Consider the following 15,817-nt stretch of genomic DNA (forward strand, 5'->3'; position numbering starts at 1 on the left):
CTTTGAAGACTGGCAGACCTCTAATATCCTTGGCAGGATAGAATCTATGCAGCTTAGCCTGCTAAAACTGATCTAATGTTGAGCATCACCTGATTTCTGCTTAAGCACTACCCTTGTGTGACTTCTTTTTACTTGTTTTCTGGTTTACGAAACTTTTTATATACAGGAAAGGTCATCAATGCTTTAAGTTGTCTTATCTTTGTGACTTTGTTAAAGCTTTTACAGTTATTACAATCAATCAGAATCATGCAGGACCACAGACAAGACTAAATAAATAAACAAAATAAGCAAAAACTTCAACATGGAGTCTTGCAAATGCATGCATATTAACCTTGTTTCCATAAACAAGCATTATGTAGTTTCATTTGGGGGATCATTATACATAAAATTCTAATTCACTGGGAAAACCGTTTTCCTCACAGTATGAGAAAATAGCAAACACTGCATCAACTGTAAATAACATTTCTGAGCATTGAAAAATAGTCAAGTGACTGGTGGTTTTAAAATCAGCAGGAGAAGTGAATATGGCAATGAGTGATGCTGATTTTATATGGAGCACTCAGTAACTAGTACTGAAAGAGCGGCAGCATGAAACTAGAGTTACACTAGGCAGTGAGACCTTTAAGTGCTAGAAAATAGGGCCATCAGATTGCCATCAGTCAGAAGAAACCAGTTTGTCAAAATATTGCTCTAACAGCCCTTACAGATGAACGTCTGTCATTTACCCCAATACCACAAGTCAAAGATTAAACAAGAAGAGTAAGCGCATGGGGAATAACAAAAGACCTAAAGATATTAATGTTTCATACAAGTACTAGACTACTATTATTAAAACACAGGACGTCCAAAATGAATATAATGAGGAGCTATGTGATTTGCAAGGGAGTCACTGCCAGTAACTGTATTGCAGAAAATGTTGCCTTGCACTAGAAAAAAAAAAAACAGTTGCTAAACATGTTGCTTCATACTGCTCTTAAAATCAAAGTTTTCATTATAGCATATAAACTGCCTGTTAAAAAAAATTAATCAAGTTTCACTTTACTGATTCGGGTACTACAGCCAAGTCCTTCAAAATTCTTCTTCCTTTTCTCTTTTCTTCCACCAAGACTTTCCCGAATTCCTTCAGCTGATTTATATTCCACAGTACAATGCAGTATCAAAATTAAAGTGTTAATTGCCAGAAAAGTTATTATTTGAAGTAGAAAAGTAAACAAGATTTGATGTTTAAAGATTTTATTAATTTAGCAAAAGTTGTTTGTAAAAAAGAACTGCAAACCATTTCTTATAGAACTCATAGGATTACTCATAAAAAATAGCATGGCAACAATTGGAAAACCTTTTGAACAAATACTGATAACTTCTCATGGATAAAATGATTGTTTATCATGGATGAATGTAAATATTGTAAATAGTTTTGTTATTGTTTTACTGTATTTGTTATATATACATTTGCATATGTTTATAATGAAAACAAAATAAAAATGTTTTTGAAAAACAAATTAAAGTGTTACTGGGACATGAAGTATTAGATGTAAATGCTGTCTGCTCAGGTGAACCAGTTAACTTGCTAATGCTAAATCCATCTAAGCTGCTTTTGATACACTGTACATTGGCACTGGGTTCAGCTACAGACAAGCAGATTGTTCAGCAGAAATACCATGGTTTAATAAAAATGATAAAAACCAGTTCATTTTAGCTTTCAAATGACTCCAAGTCAGATGTCATTTATATTGCAATCCTATTTTGGGGGGGGCTGGTGGAAACACCTTAGGTAGTAATACCAACAGTACCACTGACAGGTTTGTAGGTAGTTTTACCTTTATTACACAGTTTAGTGGAAATGCCTCCCACATAAGAAATATTGTGGAAAGGGAATGGGACACCTTTAAGGAGTTGACCGACTTGGATACGTTCAAGGGTAAAGACGTTAGAACTGTGTTTAGGAGGGGCACTAATATTAAAAAGACCTTGGAGCAACAACATGTTTCCACCTTGTATTCTAGACCCAATGTGGGGGTCTTTAAGTGTGGCCATTGCTCCTCTTGTAAGTACATACTTCAAGCTAGCCATGTTTTTGTGGAAAGCAGAGGCAGGGATATCAAGGCCAGGGGTCATTACAACTGTAAAACTGCTGGTTTGGTGTATTTGGCTATATGCCAACAATGTCCAGCGTTTTACGTTGGTAAAACCGAAAGGTTGTTTTCCAGGCGCATTTACGAGCACATTTATGATATCTCCAAGTGCAAAATTAATAGTGCTCTGTATAAGCATACTACTATATGTAACAATGCTAAGTTTCTGTTTTTTGTCCTGGATGTGGTCCCTAAAGACATTAGGGGGGGGCCATGGGAGGCACGTTTGGCCCACAAAGAAACTTATTGGCAGATTTTGTTGGAGGCCAATAGACCCCCCGGTCTTAATGAATCTATTTCTATTGTTCCTTTTTTAAAAATTAAGGCACATTTTATTTAAAAACCAAGGTACATTATATCTTATTTTTAGTATTTAAGTTGTTTTTATACGCATTATTTGTATAACTTTTTTTAAATTTACATTAGTAAATGAACATAGTTATGTATCTATGCTCTTGGTTCAGTGCTTTTGTAGTTTAAGATGTACCAGTTACACCTATTGTATTGGTAATTTCATTTGTTGGAATGGGTGATTTTATGTGGTCTTTTGCTTTAAAGTATAATTAATGACCTGTTAATTTATTAATTAGTGGTTTGTTATAGTATTTAAACCTGTGGTATGAAGAATTTGTTGTATCTGATGAAGTCTTTTAAATTGACGAAAACGTGTGTGGAGTGTACTGCTGCTATATTTTTGACACGTTAATAAACCTGGTTGATTTTTGCCTGATTGTGAGCCTTATTGCCTCAACTACTGGACTGGTGTGGCTGCTTTCTTTGGTGAAGTATTGTAAATAGTTTTGTTATTGTTTTACTGTATTTGTTATATATACATTTGCATATGTTTATAATGAAAACAAAATAAAAATGTTTTTGAAAAACAAATTAAAGTGTTACTGGGACATGAAGTATTAGATGTAAATGCTGTCTGCTCAGGTGAACCAGTTAACTTGCTAATGCTAAATCCATCTAAGCTGCTTTTGATACACTGTACATTGGCACTGGGTTCAGCTACAGACAAGCAGATTGTTCAGCAGAAATACCATGGTTTAATAAAAATGATAAAAACCAGTTCATTTTAGCTTTCAAATGACTCCAAGTCAGATGTCATTTATATTGCAAGCTACCACTGTAGCTTTCTTATCACTATCATCCAAATAGATATTCATGGAATTCTGATGTTGTTAGTTGATATGAGACCATGTCAGAAATTCCAGAGTAGCGAGTCTTCTAATTACTTCTTGGTCTGCAAAACAAGACACAGTTTGAATGTTAGGAATTTAATGTACTAAAGTACAGTACATTGACATGGAATGCAAATTGGGCTATTATTAATTTCAGAAAAGGTCTCTCATCAATTTTTCCTCCACATTGATCAAACCTTTGCCACACGGAACAGGTTTTACTTTTGTTGCCAAGTTCCTGTTGCAATAACTTAAACAGTATAGCAATAAAACCATCTGGGAACTTCCTTTATCGAGAGAGGCTGAATGACAAGTTCCTCTCAAGATGAAATGAAAATCTGCATAAGCTGTTTAATGGCTGGCATGCAGAGCCTGCCTTAGGTATGGCCCAGCTAGGCGGCCTCCTAGGGTGCCGCTCTAGTAGGGGGCTTTTCCAGTAATCTGGATGGTGTAGGTAAACCAGGATGGGGGCACCAGGTGGTGTTGAGGGGGGTGATGTAGAGACCTTTTGCCTTGGGTACCAGTTGATCAAAGGCCATCCCTGCTGGCATGAGACTGGTGTCAGTAACAATCAGTGTAACACCAGTTAAAAGTAAAGCCAAACCATCACATCCATCACATAGGTGCTGCTGAGAAAATTTGCACTGGCACAGGAACTATTTATGTTACTAATTAATTTATTTATTTATCCATACTTTGTTGACTGGGTTAATTCCATGGATATGTGTCGATCCACTGAAGGCAGTTTCGACAAATGCAAATAAACCAAAACCAGTTCACCAAAACCACCTTTAGGGGACATTGAAACAATTTCCCATATGAGAAACACCACCCACATTCTCCAGAATTATATATACTAACTCAGAGGTTGTATAACATTGGTGAAAAAGGCAATATCAACTTTCATCAAAGGAAGTTTTGGCGAACTAGCATCAGTTTCTTTGCATTTGCTGAAATTGCCTTTGATGGATTGACATGCTCCCTATTCCACTTGGCTAGAGGCCTTTTTCAGGGAAGACCCAAGGTGGTATTTATAGTACTAGAGAAATTCAGCCTGGACATCAAAGAACTTTACTCTTTATGATAGGTGCCATGGGATCATTTGCATCCACCTGAACTATCACCATATCAGAGAGATGGGACTTCAGTTTCTTATCCTAAGGAAAAATACTCATAAATTATGATATACTGACAAATGTCTCAATCTGACTGTTTAGGTGTCACTCTAATATAATTTCTCTTATCTCATTAATTATTTTGCTAAAGCAGTTCAGTTGAATTACATTTTTCATTAAATACCCACAAAAACCATATTAAATTCTATAAGGCTTACATCAAAAATTAATCTTTATGAAAACCTACCTGAAATGACCCTCAGGATTAAATCTATTACTGAAAAAAAAAAACACCAAACCAGTGTATGGATAAATAGAAAAAATGTTTAATAAAGAGTTGAGCAATTTATTTCAACTGTTCAGTCTGTGTCCAACTCAATATTCTAATAAGTTACTTCTGAACAGTCTCCTTCAATATAATCAAATGATGACTTTTAAAATTTAGTAAAGAATTAACATAAGCAGTTTTCTTATAAACCTTTGAAATAAAATTACCATTCATCTATTCAACAACAGGTGTTATACTGTCACTGGCAACACAATATTTTACAGTGTATATGTCCTATGAATACATTGTAACAAACTGGATTGAAGTTAGTATTTAAGAAAATAGTAAATTATGATTAAAGATCATCATGTGTGAAACTAATATGGTATTAGTTAAATGGATTTGCAACGGTTTCATCTTGTTCTGAATAAGTCTGAGATTATTTGAGAGACAAAAGTGCTTAATTTTTTATCAAAGAGTTTCCATTCATCGACAGTGTTTTTTTTGTTTTTGGTTTCGAGTCTTTTGAATTGTAATCACAGTTTGCTGAGTAGTTGTCATTGGCTTAACATTACCATGAAAGTTTACATCTTTCGTGCAAGTGTATTCATATCTTTTGTCTCATCCATTTTTCCAAAACTTAACACTAACTGTGTGCTCATAGTCAAATATCTTACTGAACTGTACCGTACATTATCATCAACCACCTTTTCCCCATTTTCTACATGGGGTGGGGTGCTGTCTTGTCAACTTTTACAGCTCTACAGCTCATCTCAATTTAGTACTATTCTCCTATCTTTTTCAACAGTCATACTTGACTGCTGCAGGTTTTCTGTCATACAGTTCATCCATCTCTTTGCCTGACATCCTTGTTTCCTCTTGCCTCCTTTGTGTCTTTCCAAAATCGTCTTCACCAAATCATTTTCTGCTTTCCATCCACATGTGCCCAAACAGAAATCAATTCTCTTTGCCATTCTCAGCACTTGAAGCTACTTGGGCTTCTGGTCTGATGCAACTTCTTTGTCTGACCCTCAGTGTGTATTCTGTTACCTGTTTCAGGTATTTCAACTCCATCATGTCTAGCTTCTTCAACTACTCTGCCTTCACTGCCCTAGTTTTTGTAGCATACAGAAGTACTAGCTGCACAACTCTTTAGTACATCTTACTTTTCGGTTTGTTTGGCATTCTTCTGTCACACACTATCCATGGAACTCTGTGCCATTTTGCTGCAATCCCCCTGATTCTATCTCGCTAACCTCTTCATTCAGACTTCCTTTCTTCTCAACTACCCTTCCCATATACTTGAAGCTGTTAGCCTGTTTCACTGTTTTCCCTTCTATCTCAATATTAAGCCTTTTCTGATTTCTTCCAGTTGCTGCTATGACAACTGTCTTGTCTATTCTCAGTTTCATCCAGCGTGTTTTCAGTTTTGCATTTCAATCCCTTTTCATTTGCTGAAGCCTTTTTTTTCAGAGTGTACTTGTAATGCCACACTGTCTGCATATAGCAGCTTTGCTGATCTGTTCTCTCCAACATGTGTGCTAATGTAGTCCATCATCAACATTAACAGCAAGGGCTTAGAGCTGAATCCTGAGACATACCCACTCCACTAGGAATCCCTCTCTGAGTTTGAACACCGTCTGTACTTATGTCATTGGAGTTTTGTATATAGCTTGCACTAATTGTACCAGTGTTTCTGTAACCTTGAACTATTGCAGGACTACCTAAATCAGCTTGTTCAGACCCTGTCAATACTAAAGCCAATACTAAAGCTCGAGAGCTAATTCCACCGGCTTGAGGCTCCCTTATATCCCACAATGCTAGGCGGTAACTACTCAGATCTCGTTTGATAGCTATACCAAGCAACCCTAGTCTCCATAGAATGGAGTAGGGAAACCCACCTCAAAACAACCTGCGTAAAAGGCATCGCAGACCTAAGAAAGGAGAAAAAGAGGTGGAAGAACGTGTGGGAATGACGACTTCCAGAGGAAGAACACAAACTGAATTCCTGTCGGTCTGTCCAGGCTTGGGGGAAGGAGGGTGGGACGCAAGAAAGAAGGCAAGAAGAAGACAACTAACATGGAACGTTATGGTAGGTACATAACTTATTAATGTTAAGTTGTCAATCTCGCCTTCATTCTTGCTGGATGGGACCGCGTCCCTAGCACCTTATCCCAGGTGGCCTATCGGAACAGACTCTTGAGAACAGTGGAACCAAAACTGGCACGGCTTCTGGAAACCATGTCCAATTTGTAATGTGAAATAAATGTATGAGGAGAAGCCCAGGTGGCTGCTGCACAAATGGAATCTATTGGCAGCCTATCCTGAAAAGCTACGGATGTAGCTAATGCCCTAGTTGAATGAGCTCTAGGTCTTGAGGGTAGTTTTTGATGTCTGATCTCATAGATGAAGGTAATTGTAGAGGTGAGCCATCTAGAGAGGGATACTTTAGTAACAGGAAGGCCCAATTTCCCTTCCGCATATGACAGAAACAATTGATTAGATTTCCTGAATTGTTTAGTCCTGTCTAAGTAATATCTAAGTTGGCGATGAACATCCAAAAAATGTAGCTTTTGTTCCGACCTGTTTGAATAGTTAGGGAAAAAGACGGGGAGATCAATAATTTGGTTTAGGTTTACTTGAGAGGAAACTTTAGGCAAAAAGGATGGATTAGTACGGAGGGCTACCCTATCTTTGTGAAACACTAAGTAAGGAGGACGACTGCACAGAGCATGGAGTTCAGATACCCTTCTCGCTGAAGTTATAGCTACCAGAAAAAGTGTCTTCCAAGAAAGCAACTTCAGAGAACATGAAGCCGCTGGTTCGAAGGGGGGGAAGGATTAAGGATGCCAGAACCAAGTTCAAATCCCATTGAGGCGGGGGATCTTTGATTGGAGGTTTGAGAAGAAATACGCCCCTTAAAAAGGCTTTACAGAGTTTGTGAGCCATGATGCTAGACTCTGAAACACCAACATGAAAATTAGATATGGCAGCCAATTGAACTCTAATGGTAGATGCAGATGATCCTAAATGAAAGAGTTCTGCTAGAAAGTCTAGAATAGACTGGATAGGAGCAGTAAAGGGATCTATGTTTTTTGATGTTGCCCAAAAAGAGAAGCGTTTCCATTTGATACTATAAATCTTCCGGGTAGAAGATTTATGAGAGGCTATCAAGATATCTTAGACCGAGTGAGATATTGAGGAAAGCCTGGCTAAGGTTGGAATCGGAGAAACCACGCTGTGAGGTTTAGAGAAGGCAGAGATTGGTGCAGCTGACTCGATTGGTGGGTTATCAGATCTGGTACTGGGTCCAGATGCCAAGGCTGCTCCAAAAGGTAACGATGAAGAAACAGAAACCATATTTGTCGAGGCCAGTAAGGGGCAATGAGGATCATTGTCACTCTCAAGGTGACGGCTTTCTGAATTAGTTGAGATATCAGTGGAAAGGGGGGAAAGGCATATAGAAGTCCCCGGGGCTAATCGTGGACTAGAGCGTCTCTGGTGGGATGGCCTGGTAATGGGAAGAGAGTGAATAAGTTGTGACACTTGCTGTTTTGGGGAGTAGCAAAAAGATCGCAGCAAGGCTGGCCCCATCTTAGGAATACTTCTTCTAGAACTGATTTCTTTAGAGACCACTCGTGGGGCATGAGAATTGCCCTGCTCAATTTGTCTGCAATAACGTTGGATTTCCCAGGGAATGTGCGTTGCTATCAGAAAACGCTGAGAAGAGATCGCCCATTGCCAAAGTCTGAGTGCCTCTCGACATAAAGGGTATGATCTGGTTCTGCCTTGTTTGTTGATGTACCACATTACGGACATGTTGTCCGTTTGAATTGCAATAGTCCCAGTGGGAAGAGAGTCGTGAAGGACTTGCAACGCTAAAAGCACTGCTCTCATCTCTAAGACGTTTATGTGCAAGTGGCACTCGAAAGGTTGCCACGTGCCTTGGACTGTCCTACCCTGATAATGTCCCCCCCACCCGATCAGGGAGGCGTCTGTTGTCAACGTGGTGACTGGGAGGGGGAGAGTGAAGGGTCTTCCTCGGAGAAGTTGAGGTGATGTGATCCACCAAGACAGTTGATTCTTGCATGATTGAGTTATCAATATGGTATGGGACATCGGGAGCTGTTGAAAGGACCATTGAGTAAACAGCATCCATTGTAGGATCCTCATGTGAATGTGAGCTAAGGGGAGAAGGGGAATAGCTGCTGCCATGAGTCCTAACACCTTCAAAACTAGTCTGGCTTTGACTTTGTTGCATTGTAAGAGAAGGGAAACTTGTTTTTGAATGCCTGACACTCTCTGCTCTGTGAGTCTGGCTGAAAGATTGAGTGTGTCTAAGGTGGCGCCTATAAAGATAATAGACTGACAAGGCGACAAGGCAGATTTTTCGAAATTTATCGAAATGCCTAGAGCTTGGCAAGATTGGATGGTGAAGTCCCTGGATAGAAGAAGCTGATGTCTGGTGGTGGCAGTAAGGAGCCAGTCATCTAAATATGGAAACACCTGGAATCCTTGACGTCTCAAGTGAGCCGCGACCACTGCCATGCATTTGGTAAACACACGGGGGGCTGTAGTGAGACCAAAGGGCAGGGCCCTGAACTGGTAGTGACTGGCTCCCAGCCTGAAGCAGAGATATCTCCTGGAGCATCTGTTCATCTTGATGTGGTAGCACGCGTCCTGAAGATCTATCGAGCACATCCAATTGTCCTGACCCAAGAAGGGTAGAATGGACTGTAGCGTGACCATCCGGAATTTTGTTTTCCTGACATACTTGTTTAAGTAGCTGAGATCCAGTATGGGTCTCCAGTCCCCTGTTTTTTTTGGTACCAAAAATAATTTGGAGTAGATTCCGGATCCTTGCTGGTCTGCTGGGACTGATTGGATAGCTCTTTTTGATAGCAGCTTTGAAATTTCTAATGCTGCTTGTTCCCTTAGACTGGGTGGAATGTCTGGAAGGGATGTTTTGGGTTGGGATGGGATGTGAATAAAGGGAATTTTGTAACCCTCGGATATGATCAACTGTACCCATTTGTCTTGAGTACGGGAAAGCTAGGCTTTTGGGTACAGGGATAACCTTCCCCCGACTGCCTCCGAAGGGCAGCCCCTCAGGGATGCTGAAAGGGTTTGTCAGAGAACATTTCTCTGCTACCCTGGTTTTGCAGACCTCCTCTGCCTCTAGGGGGGCATCTATTATTATTCCCCCCTCTGCCTCTAGAGGGGAATTGACCTTGTGCGTCAGATGAGACTCCCTGGGATTGTTTGCGGAACCACATCTTTCCTCCCCTCTGACCTTTGGGATAGGGTCTAGAAGGGGTAGAAAAACGGACTCCTACGGCAGAGAGAGTCTTACCTTCTACCTCACACCTGGTCAATGTATCCTTCACCTGTGGACCAAACAAGGATGATCCATCAAAGGGAGAATTGGTGAAGGACACCTTGAAAGGGACCGCAAAGTTGCATAGCCGCATCCAGGCGTGACGTCGTAAGGCAACACCTGTGCCTGCAGCTCTACTCACCCCATCTGTAGCATATGAGACCAGCCGCATGGAGGAGTTAACAATGGAATTCAGGGTTGCCAACTGGGAGTTCATTGTGTCTTTGAACCCCTCAGCTATAGGATCCTTTATCAGTTCACCCATATCCTTGAGTAAATCTCTCTGGAGATGAGTGAAGTGGCATAAGTAATTCAGCGAACGCATTGAAAAGGTCGCTGATGAGAACATCCACTTGCTGTACCTGTCCATGGTCCTAGATTCCTTATTAGGAGGATGGACAGGAACCGAAGGATCGGCTAATTCCTTCTTAGTGGCCGCAGCCACCACCATGGCATCAACAGGGACACCTTTGGATAAAAAATCTTTATCTCTAGGGGGAGTAATAAATTTAGATGGTCTCCTCGGGGTGGGTTGCACTGAATCAGGAGCCGTCCAAGCCTTCCTTGCCACCACTTCCATAAGGGGGTCAAAGGGAGGGGACACCCAGGAGGTAGAAGGGCGAGAACCAAATGCCTCAAGATACACTGACTCATCCTCCGAAGGGTTAAGGGCTGGCCAGTTCCCCCTCTGTTTGAGGATCTCAAGGATGTCAGCAAAGGAGACATCCTCAGAGGGGGATCGAGGGGACCCTTCAGATTCCTCTAAGTCAGTGTCAGAGGTGATAGACTCAGGGGAGTCAATGTGCTTCCTCTTGCACTGCCTCTTCCTAGGGGGATCTCCTACCAGGTCAGGAGAGACCTCGGAAGAGGAGGAAATTCCCAATGGGGAAACTTAAGGAGTTGGCTCTCTTCGGTCTAAGACAAGGGGGTGAGTAGAAATCACCGCAGGCACTGTAGATGGGGGGGCTGAAGGAGCCGACTGTGGGGCAGAACCTGGTTCTAGCACGCTCCGCATGACCTCGAAGGCACCCCTGTCAGGCAAGGCCAGAGGCCCCCGCTCCGAAGAGACAAGGACCTCCCCCGGCATTGACAGGAATGGCTCCGAAGCCGATGTCGGAGCCAAACTCACCAGCGCCAAAGCCCCGAGAGGGAGAGCGGGGTTGGACAAGGGTCCGATGCCACTTGCCCCGTCGGAGCAGATGAGGGAAGCTCGGCACCGAGATCCCTCCAAGGAGGATATCGGAGCAGACGACGGAGCCGAAAGGGAAGGTATCGGATCTGACGCACCAACAGTCATGGCTCCGACAAGCCCTGGCTCCGAACTCAAAGGAGTCAGAGGAGGAATGTATTGGGGAACGGAAATAGCCACTGACTGCTGAGTCAGGCTATGCAGCATTTGGGCCAGTGCCTCGGACTTGAGAAGTCTACTCACTACCCTTTGCAAATCATGGTCAGATAACCTGGAAGACCGTGAGGAATGAGTTTTATGGCTCTGTTCAGAAAGAAGAGGGGATCCTGGCGCCGAATGCATGGAGCCGATAGAGGGGGATCTGGAACTCTTCCTAGACTGTGGCTCTGATAAGAGTATCGGAACCAACGGAGTTTTATCAGCCTTGGCTCCAGCCAGAGCCGAGGTAACAGTATGAGGCTTGGAAACATCGGCTCCGGCCGGAGCCGATGTCGAAGCCGACTTAACCTTTCCAGCAGTCGACTCAGAAACTGGAGCCGACTGTTTGGAAGTTTTAGACGGCTTCCCCGACACAGACTGAGTCGGGGGGCCTTCAGGCTTTAATAAGCCCCGCAAGATTAATTTATTCTTGCGTTCCTGCAGGACTCTAGGGCTAAAACCATGACAAACAGCACAAGAGTCCGGCAGGTGCAAAGGTCCCAGGCAATACACACAAGAAGTGTGACCTTCTGTCAGAGACATTTTCTGACAGCACGAGTCACACTTCTTGAAGCCTGAGACCTTAGAGTCTTTTGACATAGTGAAAGGAGTGCCTGACAACAACACAAACACACTACAGACACACCTTCTACTGAAAAAATATTAAATTATTAAGGCTAACACAAAGCCACAAACACACATACAAGCCCTTAACAAAAACTACTAATTTAGTCACACTAAAGGACCGGGGGAAGGGAGGGGCCGAAGGCCTACAAGTTAAGGGAAGAAAAGGAAGGGAATATAGACCCGAAAAAACAGGGGTTGATTTATCTAAATATTAATTAAACTAAAAAGGTTATGGTATGAAACAAAAAAGGGGTTAAGAAATACCTATTATGGTAAAAACTCTCACTCACCTGCCTGAGCTGGTAGAAACGCACCTCGTCAGCTATAGCAGCAAACGAGATCCGAGTAGTTACCGCCTAGCATTGTTGGATATAGGGGAGCCTCGAGCCAGTGGAATTAGCTCTCGAGCTTTAGTATTGGCCGAGTCGGAGCCGAGGATCAGCTCCGAACCCATCCAGCAAGAATGAAGGCAAGATTGACAACTTAACATCATCTTTTCACTGTCTAAAGCAAACTCTCCATCCCAACATTTTACAGATCATTTCTAGTATGTCCTTCACATAAACAGTAGACTCTTGATCCCATGCTAAGTACCTTTGCCACACTGCCTTCCATCATGTCTCCTATTTAGTCTCCTCCTTACCATCATGTTATTTACTACCAAGGTGCATCTTGTAAGTGAGCCCATATTCATTCTTTGAATCAGTAGTTTATATATATATATATATATATATATATATATATATATGTATATATATCTTAGATTCACTTTATAATCTCGAAATACTAAAATCTCGAATTTCAGTATCTCGAGACTATAAAGCCTAACATTCACAATACTGAAACCCCAAAAGCACGAAATTCAAAATCGTGACTTTTAAATAACCCTCCACCACACAAACAAACATACATACATACATACATCTTCCTCCGCACACTATGACAAACCAACAAAACACGCACAAACACAACACAAATACACACACCTACCTTACATAAAAGCAGGGGGGCAAGCCCCCCTGTACCCCCACACCCCCTCTACTTATATATACTAACTACGAGGTTGCACTAAAAAGACAAAGACACTAAACCCACCAGTACATACTCTATATTCCTCTTGCACAAACACACACCACATGCTTATAAACACCACCACTCTCAACACTTACTCACACACACTCTTACCTACCTACCCTAACCTACACCTAAAACTTCGCAACACACTCACATACACTCAAATCCCTACCCAAAACCCTTAAAAAACAGCACTTATCTAAATCTCCACATATAGCCACACAACGGCAGGCAAACCATATCCCACAGCACACCGCACCTTACAACCACAGCAAACCCCATGTACCGCACCACTACAACTGTGAATTTGACACTTCAAATTCAATCAAGTGCAGTTTTGCTCAACTGCACTTTCAGCATTTTTGTCTCGAGATACTGAAATTCGAGATTTCAGTATTTTGAGATAGTAAAGTGCTTCCATATGTGTGTGTGTGTGTGTGTGTGTGTGTGTGTGTGTGTGTGTGTGTGTGTGTGTATATATATATATATATATATATATATATATATCTTTGAAACTGGCATAATGACCTGTTTTCTTCATAGAGCCTTTCATGCTGCTAATTAACTGCTCTTTTCTTTTTTCATTTTATTTATTTTTTTGTCTTAAATATGTTTAGTGGGTTTTTAACTGCTCTGGGACAAAGCTGCATATTTACAAGCACAGCAGTGATGGTTTAGTTCAGCTTTTCTTTCTTTCTTTTTTAAACTTTTTATTTTACTTTAATAAAAACAGAGTAAAATAAAACAAATAACTATTTACATATGTCCACAGCTGTGTTATATATCAATGTAATACAAATGAAAAACAGTCAAAATTTTTCAAGCAAACCTTTAAGTTTTAGCCATGACTTAAATGAATGAGTAATATTAGAAGTTCTCATCCTAATCATATGCAGTTCACTACTACATATAATTTTTGACATACTAAGAGATTCAGTACAACAGGGGATGGTTTTACTCTTCTAATACTTGGTTATCATTTTCCTAGCTATTGCTAGTATAAGCCAAAGAAGAGGCACTTGAGTCCTTAGAATTATTTCAGGGATTAGGGCATTAAATGGAATCAATGACTTGGAAATATTACATCTATCTGACCGTAATGCTTGAATACATTTTTTAATTTTTTACCAAAAAGGGGAGATGATCTCACATCCATATACCACATGTATCCAGTCAACTGTTACCTCAGAATCACATCTCCAGCATTTGATTCTGCTTGATTTATATGTAATTATAACCTTGTTAGGTGTAACAAATGCTCTGTGCAAGAATTACCAGGTGGATTTTTTCCAATTTAAAGAGGATGTAGTTTTTTCTATTCACTTTAATACGACTTTTTATCTTCCTCAGTAAAATTTCTGTTATTAATTTTTGTGAAATAATTGCAAAAAGTATTGTCTACATATAAGACGTCTAATCTAAGAATTCTATAAATCTGTGACAAGTAAAACTTATTTTCCATTGCTTTATTATTAATATTAATTAGGAATTCCAGTATTTGGGGTGAAGATTTCCTATCCAAGTTAAATATTTTATTTATCATTGAGTTTACAAAATCTCTGCATATTTGTAGTATTAACAAATTATTAGAATTGTGATTGTATCTAGACATCAAGCTTTAAGGGTATATATTTCAATTCCATTTAAAAATTGATGCCAATAAATCAAGTTATTTTGTTCTTTTTGATCTGTCAGTCTAGTGAAACTGTAAATTTTTAAGCATTCATTTGTATATGCTATTGGAAAAAAATTAAAAGATTAGGTCTTTAGTACAATAATTAGACTATATGATCTTCCAGAAGGAAGAAAGGATATTATTTATATAGGGAATTTGAAGAATAAATATTTCTGTTCAAACAATAATCTTTTAATAGCCAGACAAAACTGTTAAGAACTATTTGCTTATGACAGTAATATGTTTGGTATTTCTATATAATATTAACTGATGTATTAGTTTTTATTTTAATTCATATGATGAATTTATCCACAATGCAATGATTTTTATAACAGCTGAAGTAGCATACAACTGAATATCAGAGAATCCTATTCCACCATTATCCCAACCTTTTGTGTGCCAATCAAAAGAAACTCTTGGTTTATGGGGATGCCAAAGAAACTTAAATAGGTTGTTATTAATCTTTTTAATTAATTTTTTTGGTGGAGACAATGTTAATGATTGAATAACAAATAATATTTTAGGATGAATTACCACCTTAATTAATATTAAATATTCTTCCATAGTAAAGAAAAAATCATTTAAACTTGCGACTACACTTATACTTTTATAAATAATCTGCTGAAAATGCACTTGTATAATTTCCTTACTATTAAATGTAATGATGATACCAAGATATTTAATCTGAGAATTATTCCAATTGAAGTCAAAATATTTTATATGAATTTTTTAATTTCTTATTGATTAATAAAGTACTAATTTTATTATGATTCAATTTAAAGTTCAAAATAGTTTGAAACTGCCTCATAAAACTAATTACATATTCTAGTGATTTTTCTGTAGTTCCTATTGTAAGCAGAATGTCATCTGCAAAGTGCTGAATCTTTGGTTCCAAATCATCTCCGTAAATATTTTTGTTTGATCAATAAAGTTAGCAAAAGCTTATATTACCAGTGCAAAAAGCAGAGGATATAGTTG

General features: G+C 39.7%; 1 protein-coding gene across 3 annotated transcripts in view; it reads right to left on the reverse strand.

Moving 5' to 3' along the window:
* Positions 1-1,428: 1,428 nt before the first annotated feature.
* The window catches only part of LOC122801571, a 906,449-nt gene continuing 892,060 nt past the window's right edge, over positions 1,429-15,817 (reverse strand). For all 3 annotated transcript variants that reach the window (XM_044071011.1, XM_044071013.1, XM_044071012.1), the window contains one exon: positions 1,429-3,378. In XM_044071011.1, the coding sequence (XP_043926946.1) occupies positions 3,367-3,378 (12 nt within the window). In that variant the 3' untranslated portion in view covers positions 1,429-3,366. The remainder of the gene's footprint in view (positions 3,379-15,817) is intronic.

The sequence above is a fragment of the Protopterus annectens genome, chromosome 5.part0 (genome assembly GCF_019279795.1).
Source record: "Protopterus annectens isolate FY-2018-M chromosome 5.part0, PAN1.0, whole genome shotgun sequence".
NCBI classification, from domain to species: Eukaryota; Metazoa; Chordata; order Ceratodontiformes; family Protopteridae; genus Protopterus; species Protopterus annectens.